Source organism: Peromyscus leucopus, chromosome 9 (assembly GCF_004664715.2).
Source record: "Peromyscus leucopus breed LL Stock chromosome 9, UCI_PerLeu_2.1, whole genome shotgun sequence".
NCBI classification, from domain to species: Eukaryota; Metazoa; Chordata; class Mammalia; order Rodentia; family Cricetidae; genus Peromyscus; species Peromyscus leucopus.
Genome location: NC_051070.1, coordinates 106,616,951 through 106,639,514, shown reverse-complemented (window position 1 = coordinate 106,639,514; position 22,564 = coordinate 106,616,951). Strand labels below are relative to the sequence as shown.

The window sequence follows — 22,564 nt, the reverse complement described above, 5'->3', positions numbered from 1 at the left end:
TAACAGAAAAGCAACTGATAGAATCGCCATATACAGGCCACAGGCTCTGTGAGAGCGCACTGCTTTCTACCCCCAGGCCTCCAGAGCATCCTTGTCACTTTCGTCTAACAAATAAAACGTCACTTGTCCCAAGTTCAGTCTCTTGATTGTGAAATGCATAAGTATTTTTTCTGCTTCTTACACTTCAGACTCATCAATGAACTGAAAGAGACCACATTCTAGAGCCCCCAGTTCCCCTCCTAGACATATTCCCTAGGGAAATGTTGGAGCTGGACAAGATACTTCTGTGGCCTTACGTGTGATTGGAGAGAATTGGACAAAAACCTTACTATGTGCAATAAGATGATGGGTGAATAAATTGAGGAATGCTGATATAATAGGATACAAAAAGCCCTGAAAAAATAAAACTGGATGTTTTGACATGAATAAAGTCCAGAAATGGAATGTTGTGAGAACCAATTAGACAAGTTCATCACAGTAGGCATCGACAAAGCCTTGTAGCAGCAGCCAAACTGTGCTGTAAGCTTCTGTTGTATAAAACTGATAGCTGTTTGTGTCTAATTCCAACCACACAGGCAACGCTGCACACACCCCACATTCAATATGGTTTATGTTTGCAAGAATGGTCTCTACGGCGTGTCCCCAGGACTGTGTTTCATTTGGTATTTACCAGGTGGTGAGGATCCATGTGCTGTGTCCTGAGCTCAGGGTTGCATGGGGTCTGACTTTTTGGTTTTGTGTTTTGAATTTTCTGTTCTGTAAACGTTGACCTGGCTGACACAGGACTGTAAACAGAAGGAGAGCTGGTAGCACTCTAGAACTTTGATAAAACAGTGAAACTGCTGGCGACCGTTGGACACAGTGTGTCTTTAACAAACACTTGACAGGCAGAGAGAAGGATTACAGTACCCACAATGCACAACAATAATGACAGCCAAATGCATCATGGGCTGGTCTTATGCCCACCGATCTTCACACCAGCCTTTGGGGTTGGCAGTGCTTTCAGACCCACTTTGCAGAAACGGAATGAAGTGGTTGGTTTTAGATGTCAACTTGCCACAACCTTGAATTACCTGGGAAGGAATCCTGAACGAGAAATTTTCTAGTCAAGTTGGCCTGTATGCATGTCTGTGGGGATTTGTTTTGGTTGTTAATTGATATGGGAAGACTCAGCCCACTGTGGGTAGCACCGTTCTCCAGGCAGGGGTCTTGAACCATGTAAGACAAGATAAAGTTAAGTGCAAGCAGGCAGACAGCCCGGGTGTATTTGTTGATCTCTGACCTTGACAATAGAGGTGATTGGCTAAGTTGTTAGAGTTCGTGCCTTGACTTCCCCTCACTGATGGACAGGACCGTGGAATTATGGGTCAAGTAAGCCCTTTTCTCCCTCTGTGGCTTTTGGTCAGGGAATTTTATCATAGCCACAGAAATGAAACTAGAATCCTGGGAGTGAGGGAGGAATTGAGCAACAGAATCAGTCAAGGTACAGCCTTAAGAATTCAGTTGTTTCAGCCAGGCATGCTGGTACATACCTGTGGTGCCAGCACTCAGAGGCTGAGGTAAGAAGATGATTAGTTCAAGACCAGCCTGGGCTACATAATAAGACTGTCTCAAAAGGGGGGGGGGGATAGGAAGAGAAAGAGGAGAGAGAAGAGGAGTTTAATTTTTTCACATACAGGGAGCCCAACCAAGTAGCCTTTTTATATCCATGAGCATGGCAGCTACCACCAGGAAACCAGAAGTCACTCAGACACATAATCCCTAGATGGAAAATAGTCCTTTGGGCTTGGAATGAGGTAGGATATCATCCTTCCCCAGGACCACGAACTCTGTTGTGCAAACTTTCAAATAAACTCCTTACCTCCTCCCTGTAATCCCAAGCCCTTCAAAGACCAATTTTCAGGCCATTGACTCTGGAGCGTGGATATTGTCTCGGGAGCCATGGGACTCCTGGAGGCACGCGACAATAAAGCAAATAGGGCCACTGTGATTTGAGCAGTAATTGTACTCAGAGCTGGGGCTCCCAAGGCACAGCTTCTTCCTGGGACTGTGATGGGCGCTTGCTGGAGGCTGCTTTAACTCTTTCCGGCCACCAGGGTGCCATTTGGTGCTCAGAGCCAATCAGTCACCAAATGGTACCGTGGAGGTTCCGAAGAGTTAAAGTAGCTTCCAAAAGGCCCTCATTTTTTCCCAAACTGGGACTTGCATGCTGAGAGAATATTGCTCAATATTTAAAACAAAAAACAAAACTTATATGTACTAACATTATCTAAGCTGTACCATCATGCCTTGTGGCTGTCCCTTCTCTTCTCATGTAAGAAAGAAAATGGTGTTATGATCTCCAAAGGAAAATAACAAAGACAAAAGCTCATGAGGAGAAATGGGAGCAAACCTCGGCTTCTCGGGACAAAAAAAAAAAAAAAAAAAAATGCGGTTGGGTTTCCTGCCTGACCATGGTATTATTATCACTCTCACTGTGGCCTGGGAGGTTTGCCTTTCAGTTCCAGCCTTTCCCAGGGCTTTATGTCAGGCTTCTGCTTAGTGTGGCACCGTGAGCAACCTCTTTACAGAACAAAAGGGAAAGTGGCTGGCGCAGTGAAGCTTCTGCTAAAATAACAAAAATGCAGCCCCCGGTCTCCACTGCAAGGAGGGGCGGACTCAGGGGGGAGCTAGGATAGACACCGACTCTCTGGGTCCCCTCTGGAAATCACACTCGAAAAGGATCATTGGTGAGCCCCCCTATTATATTCAGTGTTGTTTATCTTTCTTCAGTTACCAGTAGATTTACTTTTTAAATGACCATATTCAATGAAACACACTCTTTAGATCAATAGTTAAAGAGTGGGCACAGCTCTGTCCTCTCTCTGTCTCTCTGTCTCTCTGACTCTGTCTCTGTCTCTCTCTGTCTCTCTTCTCTCTCTCTCTCTCTCTCTCTCTCTCTCTCTCACACACACACACACACACACACACAGGCACGCACACATACACGCACGAGAGCACAAACACATATGTTCCCCTGGTCAAAGATAAATTCAGCAATTCTATTTGTCTCTGTTTTTGTTTTGGTTGTTTTGTTTTAGTTTTCACTGATCATGTGAGATGAACGGGAGGGAGAATGGGCATAGTCCTGCACACGTGGCTCCTCACTCAGGACTATCTGACCTTTCTACCACGTGGTAGCAATTCGTTACAAGTGAGCACCCCAGCATTCCACATGACAAAAAGCAGCCACAGAAGTTTCCTGAGCCCTGTGTCTAGAAAAGTTTTCCTTCCCTATTCTTTTAGCCAAGGCACCAAAACCCACCTAGATTCAAGAAGAAGGCTGTGGTAAATGCAGAGTTGTGGCACCTAGTCCCAACAGATACATCTACAATGCAGCTCCCATACCTAAGGCTCAGGGATCATTGAGGAAGACGGGGCAGGGAGATAGTGAGAGCCAGAGGATCGGGGAGTTCGCTGTTAGATGGTGTCTTCTAAGACTGTTGGAAGCTATGCTCATGAAGTCTCACCAAACGCGAGATGAACGAGGACACAGTAGTGGATACACTATGTGGACAGGGAAGACTTCAAGAGGTCTATAACCAAGAGGTCTACAGGTATATAACCCTAGACAAAGAAGTACAGGCAACTAAAGAATGCTGAGACCAAGAGAAATAGTCTTCCCCAAGGACCATACACCAACTGTTTATCCAATACCAAGTGGTCAACCCTGAAAACATATGTATAGGAATAATATTATAGGGACTGAGCAGGTTATATTTATGTATTTAGAAATATGTGTATATTTATATTTTTTTAAAGTGGTACACCAAAGCTTTTGCTGAAATAAAAAAAGTGTGTGTGTGTGTGTGTGTGTGTGTGTGTGTGTGTGTGGTATTAAACAACAATTAACGAAAAAGAGGCCATGAATTTAAAAGAAAGCAAGGAAGGGTATATGAGAGAGTATGGAGGGAGCAAAGAATAGGAGTAATTATGTAAATATTTTATAACCTCAAAAATTACAAGAAATAAATTTTTTAAAGAAGGAACAGAGACTTCCCCTCTTGCGAGCCCATTGACAGAATCCCTAGTCCACCACATCCACAGATCTCCCTTTTCTCCAATGTACCTCCCCAGTTCTATGCATTGAGAGGAGGGATTTTACAGTTACTTCTGGGCCCTCTCTGCCTCGCTTCCTGTTTTTCCTCAAAGCACAAATTCTAAGAACAATTTTCAACGATGAGACCTACAGCATTAGCTCTCCTGCTATCTGTGACCACAGAGTATCTTTGCATGGCCTGGAGTGTCTCCCATCTCCTGGAGCAAACTCAACCAAAGGCTAGAACCCATCCATGCATGCTTTCCCCAAGCATGCTTCTTCTTCCGCATGAGCTCCTAGGATGGGGAACGTTCTCAAATTTCAAAGCCCACAGTTGCATGGACAAAGAACGGCAGTCCTGAGACGCCGTTGCTCTCTGTGCTACAGAAGCCACTGGCCCTGGGTTGCTTCCCATGTGGTGCAATGACCCCTCTTCCCTGCCTGCCACACCCTCGAGTCAGCTGCCCAAACGTCATGTGTGCAGGGAGTGACAATCATTTTGTCACCAAGTGAAAAGTAAGATTCTAGCCAGCCATTGTATCGAGAGTCAGTATGGGCCAGGGAAATGGAAAGCAGATAGGCCCCATCCTACAAACTCAAGCACTGAGCAAAGGCGCCCAGTGATTAGCAATGCTGAGATTAGGCAGGCTTTTCAGTTCAGTTCTGCTCCCAACTAATAACTGGATAACCTTCGGCAGGTCTCTCAACATCTGCAGACTTCCTCACTTAGAGAGTTGGCATAAATTTAGGTCCTGTCCATAATGGGATTATGGTGAGAACCTGTAAACACCTAGCCCAGCTCAGGTCAGCTCCAGTCAGCCCAAGCCAGGCAGAGTGATGGTGAGTGTTGACTAGGTCTCATGGATGACAGTATCTGTCCAGCTGACATCACAACACTGGTCTGAAGGTCTTACTTCTGCCCCCTGCTAAGTGTTTGAACTTGGGGCATCACTCTATTCAGGTACCATTTGCTTCTATTATGCTCCTGGATTTACAATGAGTTCGAATCCCAACAAACCCACCGTAAATGAAAATACATCAAACACAGCTAACCTACTGAGCATGCTCGACATTGGTAGTTCAGCTATCATGCCTAGGCTGACCAGGAGCTGGGACTCACTGCCCAAGTCCAGCATAGGAGGGAAGATCATACCAGACACTACCAACCCCAGGGATGATCAAGATCTTAAATCTAAAACCCAATTTCAGCTGACCACATACTAGTTTGCACATAAAACTAAAACATTGTAAGTCAAACCATGGTAAGTCAGTGAGCATATTTGTATAGTTTGGGTAGTGCTAGTTAAAGACAGAACAAGATGGTGATACTAAAAAAGAGAGACAGAGCACAGCCCTGGGGAGGAGCTGACCTAGATCAAGATTAAGACATTGTTACCTTCATCCTGGTCTTACCTCCACAAGGCTCGCCCTTTCTATATCAGTCTGACTGCCCAAGAAGCCGCTCCAGCTGGGCATGACCTCACACCTCAGGAATAGTCCTTTCCAAGCAGGAGCAACTCAAACTCACGTGTGTACATTGCCTTCATTCAAAGAACATTCTAGATCACCTTTTTCCCCCCTTGGGCCCAAAATGAAGACTCAAGTTTAGTCATTACAACTCAGTCAACCGAAGTCATCCAGGGTGTTTTATATACACTCAGGAGTTTCAGCTGTGCAGGTGCTGGTATTGTCGTATCTACTGATTTTTTTTTTCCAAAATAATTGCAGAAGTGATTTCCATATTGCTTATAAGCCTTATTGTTTATGGTACTTCATGACAGCTCATGAACAACTAAGACAAGCCTTCTCCGACTCATCAGAGACCACTTGCGTTGATATTCAAACCACCAACTTCATTTCTAGACATCCCTCAAATGTCTCAAAGCCTATGGGGGCAAAGAGCAGCAGGGTCCCCACGATAACAATGAAATGTGTTTCTACATAGCTAGATATGAAATATCCACACACTCTCACCAGAAACAAAAGGTAAATGGCTGAAATACACAGCTCACTACATACTCAGTCATGATCATTGGCCACTGGGTGCATCCAAGCATCACAATGCACCCCACAAATAGCTATAGTCCTTGTATATCAAATAAAAATAAAATAAAATTTGGGGTGCTGACCTTTAAGAACAGGGGGAGAAGGCTCAGCAGGCTCTTCCGACGTTCTTCCGGGTTCTTGTGTATCAGCTGCTGGTATTCCTGAAATTTCTTTTCAAGCATGTCCCAGAGGGCAGTGGGGCCAGGACACTGCCCTTCTGCTGGAAAATCAGGCTGCACAGCAGGGGACTGGCCTTCATTTTGGAAACTGGAGTCCCCGGGTCTGTCCTCAGCCTTTGAAAGATCTTCAGCCTCCATCCTCGGCAAAGCAGATCTGAAGCCAGAACAGACAACTGAAAATGAAAAGTCCTGCTGTATCACTTCCTGGTGACTGATTGGAAGGAAGGTCCAACATGACTCAGTTTAGCTTCCAAAGAGTAAGTACCTGAAACCTACTAAAATGAGGAAGGATTGTCCAAAAGACTCAGATTTAGATGTGGTTAATATGCACATAATTAATAATACCGCATTGCCGGGCACTGTGCAGCATTCCTTACACAGACTCTCATCCAGTGGCACTGAGTGAGCATTCTGACGCTGCCTGCGGATACCACAGGGCCAGAGCCATGAGGAGAATATACATCAGGGTGATACGCTAAAGCCTGAACGCTACTCCAAGCTGATCCTCTTCTAAGAGACCGCAGAAATAACGGAGATGTACAAATACTTAAGCAGCTTCTGTAAAGGCACGAGATGCTTTAAAAACACAAGTCGTGGAGACTGGGGAGACAGCTCACAGGTTAGGAACACTTGTTGCTTTTGCATGGGACCCAGGTTTGGTTCTCAGCACTCATGCGGTGGCTCACAGCTATTTGTAATTCCAGTTCCAGAGATCCTACACCCTCTTCTGTCCTCTGTGGGCACCAGGCACACATGTGGTGCACATACATATATGCAGACAAAGTTCTCATGCACATAAAATAAGATAAATAAATATTTTAAAAACAATTTTTAAGCCTTGGGTATCTTAAACAATTGTTAACTAAGACATAATTCATACGACACACAATTCACTTACTAACTTTTCTAAGTTACGGGCATATATGTTACGCATATATACAATTGGCATATACGTATGTGTATATAACATATATGGCATTTTAACCATTTTGAAGCATCTAAGTGTTATAAATATAGCTGAGGATGGCCTGGTGCGCACACTTGTACTCCCAGTACTTGGGAAGATGGGGAAGAAGGATTACAAACTCAAAGCAAGTCTGAGCTGTGTAATGAGTTACACGGAAGCCTAGTCCATAGCAAGACCCTGCTTCAGAAAGAGAGATGAGAGAGAAAGAGGGGGGAGGGAGGGAGGGAGAGAAGGAGGAAGGGAGGGAGGGAGGGAGGGAGGGAGAGGTAGATAGATTGAGAGAAAGAAAGAAAGAAAGAAAGAAAGAAAGAAAGAAAGAAAGAAGGGAGGAGGGAGGGAGGGAGGGAGGGAGGAGGGAGGGAGGGAGGAAGGAAGGAAGGAAGGAAGGAAGGAAGGAAGGAAGGAAGGAAGGAAGGAAGGAAGGAAGAGAAATATTCACAGTTGTGTGAACATCACCATTAGTAATTCCTAAAACGTTTTTATGGTCACAGAATCTATATCTAAATCATAACTTCTACAACTTAAGTTTGAAAGGGTAGGTTCCTCATTCTCTCCCAGCATTGTTTACCCATAGTCAATATTTTTAGAAGACTGTGTCCTCAAAATGACCCTTGAAGCCCTGAGCTTCCTAGGGCCCCTCTTTAAGTGTATACAGGAACAATCTTTGGAGGCCAGCACCCTCAAATCAGTAAACAGAAGAGCAAAGCCTTAGGGACAGTAGCAGCTATATCCAGTTCACCTGGCAGCTACCCCTGCCACATGCGAGCGCACAGGCGAGAGCAAGCACACACACCAGGAGTTGCCTTTGTTTGTGTCCTTGACTTTGCACTGTCAAACATCTCCGATGAGATGTGACTGGCTCACAGCACAAGGCAGGCTTGGGGTCCATTTGTCTGAAGTGAAACACACTCCAAGTAGAGACCAAAATATCTAGGCTTCCTGCACAAGGATCTCCCCAAATTCAATGTTACCGTGCCAGAATCCATCCCGAACTCAAACTCGGAGGCATGCCTGCTACACTTGACTGCAGCAGGTGAAAGGGGACTAGATGTTATCGCTGTGTTACCTGGGAAGCTAACCACGCCCCCAAACATTCTGAACTAGCTCAGGTACAAATCTGTGCATCCCCTGCCCCTCTCCTGTCACGTGTGCGTCGTATTCTCAGACTTCATTTCCAGAAATCATTTTTTCTTGTTTTTAATAGATTAAAAAAAAGTTGTGGTACATCCATGCAGCGGAATATTGCTATTCCATTTCAAATGCAATGAACAAACTGATAAATATTAAGTATCAGCTGTGCTGGATGAAAGAATCAGGACACAGAACATCACAACTAAATGATTTCATGTGTGTGAAACTTGAAAGCATTTATAATCTGTTGACCTAGGAATAGATCAGTGGCCACCTGAGTCTGAGGGTAAGGGGAAACACTTCACAAGGCAGAAACACAGTGGGATTTTTGCAGCTATGAAAATATTCATTGTTGATCAAGGTGTTAGTTACATGAATGCATGTAGTTAGCAAAATGTAAATGAAATAAATGTCCGTTTAAAATGGGCACAGCTGTTGCTGGGACGTAGAATGCCCCTAAAGTGCTCTGGGCAGGCAGGGGAGTCACTCACACCCTCAGTCTCTTCCCTGACCTTGGCAGGCTCTCCTGGTGGCCTCTTTATTTTCTTATTCCTTGTCTTTCTATTCTTAGCCTCTTTATCCCCACGCCTGCTTGGTGGGTAATGTTCTAGCGGCGTGGACACGTTAGAAGCACTGCCTACAGCACCTGGATTCTGTGTGCCTACTTTTCAAGCATCCTGATAGCCTGGTCTTTCCAGCATCTCACTCAACATGGTGTCTTCGGACAGGAACATGCAGCTGTGGATTTGTCAAGTCTGTGTCCTCCAGCTGCCGCCTATTTGCAAAGTGGTGTCACGTGTGCATCTACTCGACAGTTCTCACAGTGGCGGAGGGCCGACTCCCTCCCAGCCTCTGGTTCTGCACGCTGTGCTGTGTGTGCGGGGTGGGGAGACAGACCATGCAGGCTGCCTCATGGGACTGGATGGGATTGGCATGAACCCAAAACTGAGTGGAGAACATATGCATGCTCAGGTCAACCAGATTCCACTGAGATGCCTCCAGAAAACAGGCATGGGGCACACTCCCTCCAACAGGCATTGGGGGACTCCTCCCTCACTTCACAGCCAGCCCCCCTGGATTGACATCATCCTACCTTCTAGTGACTGCCAACGCCATTGAACTGAGGGTGCCCCCGCTGCCGTGTGGGTGTGTCTGCCTGAGCGGGAGCACCCTCCCTGTGCTTTCTGGGTGTGTCTGCCTGAGCGGGAGCACCCTCCCTGTGCTTTCTGGGTGTGTCTGCCTGAGCAGGAGCACCCTCCCTGTGCCTTCTGGCCTTCTGGCTCCTCCTTGGTGAGCTGACTACCCATCATCTTTGCTTATTTGTCTTTGTCTTGTTGGCTTCCAAGAGTATATTAGAGAAGACAGTCTTGATGATTTAAATAATTATAAATATCAGGGACATGGGTTCAATCAGTATAGTGTTTGTGCTGAGGACCTAAGTTCCATCTCCAGAACCCAGATGAAAAGCCAGGCGTGGTGGCTCATACTTATAATCCCAAAAAATGGGAGGTGGAGACAGGTGGACCCTGTGGCTCCCTGACCAGCCTGCTCAGCAAGCTCCAAGCCAATTAGAGACCCTGTCTCAAGAAAACATGTTGGAGCTGAAGAGATGACCCAGCAGTGAATAACACAGCTGCTCTTAAAGGATACCCAGTTTGGTTCACAGCCCCCACAAGGCTGTAATAACCTTCTGTAACTCCAGTTCCAGGGCCTCCAAGCACATACGTGATACATACATATATATATGGAGGCAAAACACACATAAAAATAAAAGTAAATAAGTCTTTTATCTAAAAAAATGGAAAGATACTGAAATCTGACCTCTGACCTTCATATACATGCATAAGTACCCATGCACACAATGCACCCATACAAATACACATACATACGTACAACAACAAAAATACAAATATCTTCCAGGGATATTTTTCTGTTATAAACTGCTTCATAATTTATTTGGTTTTGCTATAATGAATCTTTCTCATTATCCTTAACATCTCCGTAGAGACGAAATGTAGGAGGCATAGAGGTCTTTCCGTTCACACACAGCGCTAGGGGAGCCTGGAGTGTTAAGCACATAGGGTGGTTCCCTCAAGGGAGCAATCCCTGTTTCCCACCCCGGATGGAGGCTGGGAGCAGATGTGCTTTCTAGCCTGGTGACCTGTGCACTATCTGTATGGCTAGGGACTTTTCTGGCACTGGACCCTCTCCTAAACCCTTATCAAAAATTTTGTTTTTCACAATCAATCTATAAAACCTATCTTTGAGCTAGAGAGATGATTCAGTGGTTAAGAGCACTGGCTGTTTTTCCAGAGGACCCGGGTTCAATTCCCAGCATCCACATGGCAGCTCACCACTGTCTGTAACTCCAGTTCCAGGGAATCTGATACCCTCAGACTAATGCACATAAAATAAAATAAATTATTTTAAAAAGCAAAACAACAACAACAAAAAAAAAAACAGAACCTATCTTCATGAACTTTACATAGAATTTCAGTGAAGTCACATCCGATCTGTTTTTAACTTATTTTGTTCCTCAGGGGATGTATGTATGCTTTGTTGTGCGTGTGGGATTGAGTTAGAATCAGAATACTTGTTATCATTACCAGAATAGTTTTCATCAAACTGTGCTGTGCTTAAATATGCCTGAAATAAACTACTTGGGCTCAAACTCCAAACGTTTAAACCAACTGAGTCGTTTTGAACGGAACTGCCTTCTTGGCTCCCAGGATCACCACTCTGCTGGCTGTGAAGGTCGCAGGGGCTCTGGCATCTGAAGAGAGCTGTCCGTTGCTTATTTCATGATGCCACACACACATGATGCCAGCTACTCGCCATTACAAACAATCCTCCCATCTAAATGATGAGCCCTAATGCTTTCCTAAACTTCTGAAAGGAAACAGCAGGCTCTAAAAGTCAGTACATGTTCTCGGCTCCTGGTCATGCTTTCTTCAGTGAAGCTTTCTCCCACCGCCGCTGGGCACAGGAGCGTACTGTATGTCTGGGATAATCCCAGTTATTTTATCAGTATATATTCATTTTACAAAACAATGAATTTCCTCACGACATTTTTTACCCACGTGCGTAGTACACTTTGATCGTTCACCCTAATTACCTTCCCTTGTCCCAATTCTCCCGATTCCATTTAGTTCAAGTCCTGCTGGTTTTACAAGTACAGCAGACCCAAAGCAGACACTCCCTGTGGCTTCTGGCTGTGTGTGTGCTCTGCAGTGAGGAGCTGGGGGTGTCATCTGTCCAGCCCGCTCCTTCAGAGCCCCCACAGCTGCTGTCCTGCAGTCAGATTCCAGTGTGCTCTTGACTCTCGCTTCCTTGTAAGGGTCTCAGCTGCTTTCCATGGCCTTACTCCCAAGGGCACACACATATCTATGGAGCATTGGGTCTAAGCATGAAGGTGCTTGACAAAGTGTTCTTGACTGAGTACATGAAAGAATACATGAGCCAATGAAGGAATCAGCCTCCATGTTGATTGTGCAACACACATGCGTGCACACACACACACACACCACACACACACACACACACACTCCCCTGTGTCCCTCTTTAGAACACATTCTTGTCCCTTACTCTAAGATCTCCATCTGCTTCCCCCAAACACTGAGAGACACTCCATGCCAGTCAAACTGCTATCCTTACGGAGCTGGACCATATCCAGAATGGAGCCACACACAGTCCTACTAAGTATGGGCACTATCCTGTCATCAGCCATGCTGTGACCATGCTCACAGGCTCCCCAGCCAGCCTGCTCATAGAGGCTGTATCTGAGGACCTACATAGCACCCCCCCCCCAATCTTGGGAATAAGCAATGAGGAGACAAGGCCTCGGGTTGGAAAAGAATGTGTGTGCCTGATGGGTGTGATGATGCATACCTTTAGTCCCAGCACTCAGGAGGCAGAGGCAGAAGGATCTCTGTGAGTTAAAGACCACCCAGATCTACACAGCATGCTCTAGGGCAAACAAAGCTACAAAGTGAGACCCTGTCTAACAACAAAGCACAACGAAGATGTGGGACGTACACCTGACATAGCCTGTCGCCACTGGGTGGAGAAGCTGCGTTTGCTGAACTGAAACATGGTGACTCACCTTCTCGGAAACACACCGAGACTGTTGAGAAACAGAAGTTTCTAACGAATACGGATCCATGGAATTAGCTTCTGACTCAGAAGTGAAGCTGGGGCCACTTCTGCCTCCTGGCCCTTACCTGTGTCTGCTTCAGTTCTGTTTGTCACGGGAAGGAAAACTAGGGAGGAGCCGGTGAGGCTGGTCAGGGTGATGGCCGTCAAGAAGAAACGGCTGTAATGGCCTCCTTACCCAGAAGCAAGCACCACAGGCAAGTGCCCAGACTAGTTCCTACCTAGACAGAAAAGGAACCAGTATGGGGAGAGGGCCACTGGAGGGGGAGAGGGCCACTGGAGGGGGAGAGGGCCGCTGGAGGGGGAGAGGGCCGCTGGAGGGGGAGAGGGCCACTGGAGGGGGAGAGGGCCGCTGGAGGGGTCTCTGGACACTGGGCCAGAGCGAGGCATTCACCCCACATACTAAATTAAAAGATTTTGTTTGATTCCAGTGTGTGTGTGTGTGTGTGTGTGTGTGTGTGTGTGTGTGCATGCCTGAGTGTATGGATAACAACCACATGTATGCAACAAGTACAATGTTTAAAAAGGTGCTAGAAATAACAAGCTCAGGCAATATTTTAAAAACAAAACACTTGCATTTCCTGCCTCTTCTCCCCAAGCTGCCATCTTGAAAGGACACACATGTGCATACACACCTGCACTAACACACACACACACACACACACACACACACACACACACACACGAGAGAGAGAGAGAGAGAGAGAGAGAGAGAGAGAGAGAGAGAGAGAGAGAGAGAGAGATTTTATTGCCATTCCTGAATTTCTGTTGAATCACAAGCAGGTAGACCTTTCAAACTGTATGATGTGACTTAACAGCCTTTGACACCAAGATTCCAGAAAGTGCTTAAGGAAAAAGCTAGTCTAGACTGTAGACTCTAGGGGAAGAAGGCACATAATACAGCCTCAAGAGCAGGCTGGAGGGAAGCCTGGGCCTCACTCCACAGTAGAGGGAAGCCTGGAGATGAAAAGCTAATTCCGTAGAATGAGGATAAAATCTCCTCCCCACTTGCATGTCTGCGACTCTGCTTCCAGTTTGTGAGCTCTGAAATAGGTGCTTGCCACCAGTGTCACAGGTCTGGGAACAACTCTAGACCAGGAGCCACTGAATGCAAGAGTGGCTGTCCGTGTGTCTGTCTTTCCTTCCCTCTCATCTAGTGAGTTCTCCACACCTGGCCTGTGTCATGGGTGTGCAAATGGATCTAATTCCCAAAAATACAGAATGCCCTTCCCCTCCTTTCTGTCAAGATGAGGACAAAGGGGGGTCACTTTGTCATTAACCAAATCCCTAGGTGTGTGCGCACATCCCATTCCTTCACAGAGAGATAGGAAATCTCTTATGGTCTGAGAAGCTGTAACATTTGCCACATTTGTGGCAGGTATTGAATCAAAGGGGTAATGGGAAATCAGTTACTGATTGATGAATGACTAGCTCTGGACAGAACGGACATCTGAAAAATAGGATGAGCATACAATTGAGCCCTGGTACCAAGACCAGACAATCAATAGGAGGAGAACCGTAGAGTGGACCAGAGCCTAGGAATTCCTGTAGAATGTGGTCCAGGGCCGAAGGCAGCCTGTGCTGTCTGGAGCCTGAACTGTCTGCTGGGCTCCAATGCTGAGCTGGGAGTTTCCTCCAGGCCTCTTCTGCTCCATGACAGACCCTGCTGTGTGGGCCAGACATCAGCTCCTGAGTCCAGCATGTGCTCGCTGTCCTAAAAACGCCCCTTCCTCTTGCCTCAGACTACACCAGTGCTCACCACACAGCCCCTTCCTCATTCTGCACTGTGATATTTGATTAGTCTTTAGGATCCAGCCCCAAAACACGGTACACTGTCCCAGTCCCACCCAAGACCCCACTTCTCTCCTGCATCACTTCCTCCTAGCCTAGTCTCTGGGTCTGTCAGATCTTAGGTTTTTCTCCCAGGAAGGAGTTGGTCTGGATGGATGTCACAAGGTCGTGTACAAGTGAGCCTGAGTGTTCACCAAGACGGGGCTGGAGGTAAGGCTTCACTATCCTGAAGAAAATGAGTAGCTCCCAGGAATGGGAGTACTGTCCCCAAGACGATGAACCTATGCCAGGGGACACATGAGGGGCAGATGGAACAAATGGCCATACTGAAGAGCAGAAAAGGCAAGGCAAAAGGATCCCCAGGGGTGCTGCGCAAGGGCTCTGGATGTCCAGATTCTCAGGAGGAACAGGGCAAGGACCAGGCCACCACAAGACTTGACCTCTCAGATGACCCCATCAAACCCCTTGGTGATTCCCCACACCCCCACAGTGAATAAGCATTCCCACTTCCTAGCCAAGGCAAGTGGCACATGTACCTTAGGAAGACAGCCCTGCAGTCTGCCTCACAGGCCTCAGAAGAGGGAGGTAGCTCAGGTTGTTTCCAGAAGCTCTGGAATTCCCCTAAAGTCTAAGTGGACCACCCTTGCCAGGAACCAGTTGGGTATGCAGAAACTTCTAAACACAGGACTTCCTTTTTCTAATCCCAGGCCACGATGCACTCCAGGCCAGCATACACACCTCTGTGGTTTTTGCAATAGCAGCTGAACACAGGAACTCTCCATGCCTTGCAGAACAGGCTGCTTTTGTATCTTGGTATGTGTACCAACTTCCACATTGCAAAAATGGCCAACGAGCGCTTCCTCTGGCTGAGACCCTGAAGCTGAGCTATGGCATATGCTAGGAACAGCTCAATGACGGGAGGTTTTGCTCCAACCATAAGCCTCTCCACCACGGAAGCAGACATGTGGCTTAGCCTCACTGAGACTTAGAAAATGTTGCCTCAGAAAGCGTGGTCACACACAGATGGACATCTTCCAGCCGAACGGGCAGTGTTCTCTAAACACAGAAAATCTACTAGTCGGGTCATTATTCCCATGTGTGGAGGGGCTGTGCAAGACTGAGAATCCCAGACTCCAGAGTGACACAGACCTGAAATCAAACTTCTAATGAGCGCCAGGATCAACGGCTACAGTCTCTAAGGCTGTAGCTCCCCTCCCCCACCTCCACTGCAGGCTGGCTTGGCCCAGCGGTCAACAGTGGAAGGGATATGGCTGGGACCTCCTGGGACACTCTTGCCAGCTACATTGCAGCGATTCCCAGGCTAAACTTGCCAAGTTGTTACCCAATGCTGTTACACCACCCTCAACTAGGCTCTGAGCTGGAACACGGCCCCCTCCAGTGGCATCTAGCACAGGTCACTGCCTTGTAGCCTAAGTCCGTGGACTAAACTCTACTTGCCAGGCTCTGTATGGTGGGTTATTGGATTATTGCTCATAGAAAGAGTACAATTATCTAAATCCACACCCGGGACCTCAATGGTCACTGTCAGGGTAGCCAGGGAAACAGCTAAACAGATGTTGAGCAAAGAGGTACCTACCTGAGGACATGGAGAGACCTGTGGCCCAAACTGGGGAGGGTCTGGAGATCTGGAAAGGCTGCCCTGAGTGCTATGATGGGCACTGTAAGATTAGGATGAGCAGCTGAGAAAAAGGGACAGGCAATCTGGGCAGTGTAAGCATTTGAGGACATATTCTCTTTCTCAAGAGAAACCAGAGCAGAGGAAGCCAGGATCAGAGACAGCCATGCACATGACAGGGCTGAGAATACCTGGGTGGCAGGCCCTGGTCCTGTAAAGCTGCTCTGGGGTGATCTCAGCAAAGAAAGAGATGGGTGTCTTACATCAACCTTCTTCTGGCTTCTGGCTTTTTCTGGCTTCTGCTGGCTTCTGCCGGCTTCTGCTAGCTTCTGCCGGGCCAGGCCTGCTCTCCAATTGCTAACAGCCTCAGGAACAAGAGTCAGGGAAAGTGATACTCATATGCAAAGCCTGAAGTAGTCCTAGGAGGAGAGCAGAGTATACTCTGGGGAGCCCAGAGAAGGAGCTGTCAGGGGTGATGTGGAGTTGGTAAGAAGTGGGAGGTGGGAGATGAGGTTCTGCAGAATCAGGGGTAGAAGTAAGCCACATGGAAGTGTGTTGGGGAAATTGAAAGTATGTGGGTGGTTTGATTTCAATGCCCCCCATAGGTTCATATATCTGAATGTTTTCCCTGTTGGTGGAACTCTTTGGGAAGGATTAGGAGGTGTGGCCTTGTTGGAGGAGGTGTGTCACTGCAGGTGGGCTTTGAGATTTCAAAAACCCACTCTCCATTCCCAGTAATCTCCTTCTCTCCCTCTTTCTCTCCCCTCCTTCTTCCCCAGGCCCTCTGCCTCCTCCTTATTGACGACATGTGAGCTCTCAGCCACTGCTTTAGTGCCGTGCCTGCCTGCCGCTGTGCTCCCCACCGTGATCGTCATGGACGACTCACCCTCTAAAACTGTACGTAAGCCCCCCAACTAAATGTTCCTTTTATAAGTTGCCTGGGTCATGGCATCTCTTCACAACAATAGAACAGTACCTAAGGCAGCGTGGGAGAGGCTGAGCTGAAGTGCGGCTGCTTCCGTGCAGCTGGAAGGGCATAGGGCAGATGGAGGGCAGGAAGTGGGGGCAGGTCACACAGGTCTCTAGACTCAGCTGCCCCCAGCTCGTTTGTCAATTTCTGGGAGAAGCAAAATGCTTATGCCTCTGGTGTCACTGATTCGGGTTAGGAAGATTTGTGACCTTCCTAGACAGGTTGGGTTGTTGCACAACCATTCTAATTTAGCTAATTCAATATCTCATATAACTTGTTCAGAATACGGGGGGGGGGGGGGGGGGAGAGACTAAATTGTGAAGCATGCCTGGAAATTCACAGGCTTGGCCTATTAAGAATTGAGTACCTCTTGGGGCTGGAGAAATGGCTCAGCAGTTAAGAGCATTAGCTGTTCTTCCAGAGGACTCGGGTTCAATTCCCAAAGCCCACATGAAACTCATAACTGTCTGTAACTCCAGTTCCAAAGGATCTGACACCTTCACAGAGACAAGCGTGCAGGCAAAACACCAATGCACAAACAATAAAAATAATTTAAAAAAAAATTGAGTTCCTCTCAATTCTTAGATCATTGAACCACCGCCAAACGAGGGCCAAACCACCTTGGGAATCATCAAACACATCACGAGACAAGAGCCAAACCTCGGTCACCGGGAGTTCCAGCTTTCGTGCTGTGAGAGAATGCTTCTCTTCTGCACCAAGTAAATCTGGGCCTGAGAACACAGCCTTGTGGGAAGCTCCACTCTTGGACTGCAGAGAAAAACAGTCCTGTCCTGATGCCATGATGATCATTCACCCATGATGCTTCCCTCGCCAAGCAAAGCAAGACTTCAGCCTTGGCCGGCATCTCCCCACCTCTGCGACTCAGTGTCCCTCCTGCAACCCCGGGTACTTGACTAGATGTTCTCTAAGGAGCTGTTTGCCCGCGCAACTCTGCTTTGCAAATAAGCCCACTGCAGTTCACAGACGTCAGCCTTCTCCTCTGAGAGCTGAATGTTTGTTTAACCGGAATGAGTTTCCACTAGAACTTATTAATGTGCCAGAAATATTTCTTAAGCCAGACCTAAGTTTTCTTGGTGTCCAGGAGGAGCGAGAGTGGGACCCAAGAGAAACGAGAGGTGCCAAGGGATCCAAAGTGCTACTACACAAGTAGGTGAAAGTCTGATTGGGTGCCTGGTTCCTCTGCGGTGTCTCCAGGCAGCTGTGGGCAGATGCTACACTGTCCATGACTGCTTCTCAGCCCTTCCTCCACCTGGCCATGGCAAGCCTGGCTGCCCACAGCCTCGTACTCCACCCTGCACGGTCAGATGACGTAGGCACACAGGTCCGTCAGGCCACTGCTCCTTCTCTCAGTTATCTACACGGCTTCCCATGTCCTCCAGGAGCAGTCCCAGGCTCCAAGCCTAGTTTCCCACTGCGTCCCCAATGGGATCTGGCCAAAGCGGCTGTTCACGCCCGTCCATCATGACCCTCTCTCTTTAACTCAGCCAGCCCTTGCCTCTGGGAAGCAGAGGCTACACACATCCAAATCGCACAGCCTTCCAGAAATAACCCCTCCCTCTCCAGCCCCCAACTCCTCAAATGTGGAGTCCCCACATTGCCTGTAATACCAGGGGCTCTCTCAGTTTCTTCCCTACTTCTCATGACTCATGAACAGAATTTCTTTCTAGGGCTTGTATTTCCTCAAGTAGGTTTCTATCAATTATGAAATGTCACAGTTGTTTCATTAACATGTTTTGGGGATGAGTCATATTAAGCCAATCAAAAATCAGCCTATTCGGAGATGTTAAGTAATGTGAGCAAAGACGTATTTCCTGATAGGAAAGCCCTGTTTGGGGCAGGTAATTGGGATAGACTTCTTGCCAGGATCAGATATACATCGTTCTGAAGGGCGCAGATCTCCCTTCCTCTCTACCAAGCACTGCCTGGGTACTCAGCTAGAGTAAGTGTCACAGCCCACAGGCCTATGAAAGGCCCCTGTATTCTAATGGTAGGGCAGTGACTCCACCCACTACCCTTGATTGAAGGACATCTTCCACCTGAAGGTTGAGATCTCCTCACCCTTGCTACTCAGGCCCAAGTGGCTCTTCCCACTTCCTTCAGAGCTGCTGCTCAGGCACAGATTCCCTCCCCAACCCCAACCCCCACCCCTTACCCCCTATTCCTCCACTCCCACCCCTGCCTGGGGGGAAACCAGTGCTCAGCCAGGCCTCATTCCGAAGCATCCCTGGCCAGAGCTGCCAAAGGCAGTCTTTTCCTCTTTTAAAAGGCATGCGTTCTTAAGGCAGAGACGTCGGAGATGGCTACAGAACCTTTCACCTTGCCTTGGTTCCATTAACCTAACCTCAACCTGCTGCACCTGGGGCCTCTCTCCTGGATTCTAGTCATAGTCCCAGGGAGCCAGGGGCAGAGGTGTGGGCTCTCTGTGACACCGTGACAGGAGCAGACATTATCGATGCTACACCTCAGCCAGCCTACTGCACGTGGTTTTCTCTTTTTTCCCATGTATATTATGCTTATTTACTGTTGACTGAATATCTCGATAATTTTGCAGATATATTTTAATCTACTAATTCTTTGAGAATTTCATACAATGTATTTTTATTATGTTCATGCCCCCATTTCACTGTAATTTCCTATCCTTTTATTGTTTTATAACTCTTTCAGTCCAATTTATGTTGCCCATGTACTCCTGGGTGTGGCACCTCCCACTGGAGAGGGACAGATTTACCAGGATCCATGCCCTTAAAGAAAACTGACTCTCCCTCCTCCTGGAACCATCAGCTGTCCATAGCTACTCAGGGGTCAGAGCTTGTGAACATCACACATCACACCTTGTGCTAAAATGTTGACTGCCATGAGCTCATGAGTTCAGCGGTCCTGTTACCTCCAGAAGACACTGTTTGCTCTGGTCCTCCCAGGTCTCTGACTCTCAAACACTTTCTGCCCTGCTCTTCTACAATGCTCCCCGGGCCTTGGGGAGGGGGATGTGTGGTACAGATGTCCCATTTATGGCTCCGCACTTCGATCCGTTGTGAGTTTCTGCATTAATCACCATCCACTGCACAAAGAACTTTCTCTAATGAGATCTTAAAATTCACACAGAAGCACAAAAGATCTCAAATATCCCAAACAATCCTGAGGAACAAAAACATTGCTGGACAAACCCTTGATATCAAGTTATTCTACAAAACAATGGCAATGTCACAAAAACAGACACAAGGATCCATGGACTGGAATAGAGGACCCACACATAGCTCTATGTAACTACAGATACCAGTAGCCAGCAAAGATGCTGGAAACGTGCTTTGGAGAAAAGACACATTGACAGCAAATGGTGTTGGGAAACCTGGACTTCAACTGCAGGAAAATGAAAACAGATCCTTACCTCTTACCCTGCACAGTTCCAAATGGATCAGAGATCTCAGGGTTAGACCTGAACCTCTACAACTTCTAGGAGAAGGAATAGAGAGTGCATTTCAGGCTATAGGTTCTGGGGGGGACTTTCTGAGCAGGACCCCAACTGCCCAGGAAGTGAGACCAACAATCAGGATGTGGGACTATACGGAATTCAAAGGCTTCTCTGCTAAACCAGTGAACTGCCTGAAGAGGCAGCCTAGAGAATGGGAGAAAAGCTTTGTCAGATGTGCATCTGACAGTGGACTGGTGTCCAGAATGCACAGGAGCAAAATATAATTAATTAATTAATACCCTCAACACCAAGAAAACAAACAACTAAATTAACAGTAGGCTATGGAACTGAACAAAGAGTTCTCAGATAAATACAATTGGCTAAGAAATATTTTTAAATGTTCACCGTCCTTAACCATCCACCAGGGAAATATAAATTAAAGCTACTTGGAGGCTTCATCTTACCCCAGTCAGAATGGCTAAGATTAAGAAAGCAAAAACCACCAAGTGCTGGCGAAGGTGTGGGGGATGGGGACACTTATCCACTGTTGATGGGGATGCAAATTGGTGTGACCACCATGAAAATCAGTGTGGAAGTTCCCCAAAAAGCTAGAATAGATCTACCACATGACCCAGCTGTACAACTCCTGGGCAGATGCACAAGACTGTTTCCTGCTACCGAGACTCGGGCTCATCCACCTTCATCACTGCTCCATTCACAATAGTGAGGACCTGGAAACACCCTAGAAGTCCATCAGCTGACGACTAGATGATGAAAATGCTGTGCCTATATACAACGACATTTTATTCAGATGTAACGAAAAATGAAATTCTGGAATCTACAGGTAAATGGTTGAGCTGGAAAACATTACACTAAGTGAAGTCACCCAGACCCAGAAAGACAAGCATCATGTAGTCTCACTCCTCAGATTTGTGCATTTAATTTGAAGCACTCATGGAATCCAGGAAGCTAGAAAGGAACCATGGGCGGTAGAGAGAGGGCCATGGTGTAGCACTGAAGATACAAAAGGGAAGATGAACAGTGAAGGGGGGTGTTGAGTGGAGGGAGGTGTGGGAGGGGAGGGCAGAAGATGGGGTAGGGAGGAATAACTGACATTAAGGATATTTTTATATATTTTAAAACTGGTATTAGAATATTATTTGAGCAGTTTTAATTTAAAAAATTAGTCAATGTGCATTTAGAAAGTTTTCTAATTATGCTGAAATAGGAAACATGATAAAATGTGTTTTGCTTGCTCTATTCCCACCCAAGTATACTATATAATTGATAGGTAAGATGGCTTAATTGTATAACTACCGGCATTATATCATAAACGTATAGTATGTTGACGTTTTTCTTAAACTATCAGAGTGAATCACCAAGACTCACCTTCTTTCTTTACCTGAGTCACCTCCCCCATGGCCCAGTGTTTGGGCGCTCAGAGTGTCACCACCACTAATATGAGGGCTGCTGGCAGAGAGACCCATGCCGCAATGATTCTGCTTCCTTCGCATTGTATGAGACTGTGCATTCTTAAAAGATGGTCTGACTAGTCATTTGGTCAAAGTGAAAAGAAGCGTCACAGTTCTGCTACATGGTGACTGTCTGTCACATGGTGACTGTCCTCTGGACCCGTTAGTGATAGCGTGTCCAGTGCAAAGTGCACGGACTGACTGGGATCAAATCCCATCTCACTCACTGTCGGAGGGCAAGGGGCTTTCTGGAGAAGGGGCTGAAGCTATTTCACCCTGTGGTTTAGATGAATTCTGTCCCACTGCTGGTCACTATGGGCTCTAACTCCATTCTTCTTAGCAGCAATACTTCTTTCTTAGAATTAAGTGGACTAGCGGCTTTTCACTTCTCTGGCTTCTTGAATCATGTACCTTATGCAAGTCATGGAAGAAGAATTACCTATCTCTGACAGGGGCTGTGAAGTACAACTATAAAGCCAGCCGTGAGTCCTAGCTACGTGTGTAATTTGTACTTTCTGGTTGCCACTATAAAGAAAAACTAAAAACCAATAGATTAAATTCATTTTAAGGTATATTTCCAAGTAGGCTCCCTACATCTTCAAGTTCTACATCTAGGACAGAATCTATTGCAGGAAACCTTGCATCTGTGAACAGGCATGTATAGACGTCCTTGCCATAGCTCCCTTACCAATGCAGTACAACTGTTTGCATA

At 46.9% G+C, this 22,564-nt stretch overlaps 1 protein-coding gene across 2 annotated transcripts in view; it reads right to left on the bottom strand.

Annotated features, from left to right (window-relative positions):
- Wdfy4 (WDFY family member 4) overlaps positions 1–22,564 on the bottom strand; it is a 249,093-nt gene that overhangs the window by 220,450 nt on the left and 6,079 nt on the right. For both annotated transcript variants that reach the window (XM_037208721.1, XM_037208722.1), the window contains exon 2: positions 6,208–6,457. In XM_037208721.1, coding sequence (XP_037064616.1) covers positions 6,208–6,441 — 234 coding nt within the window. In that variant the 5' untranslated portion in view covers positions 6,442–6,457. The remainder of the gene's footprint in view (positions 1–6,207; positions 6,458–22,564) is intronic.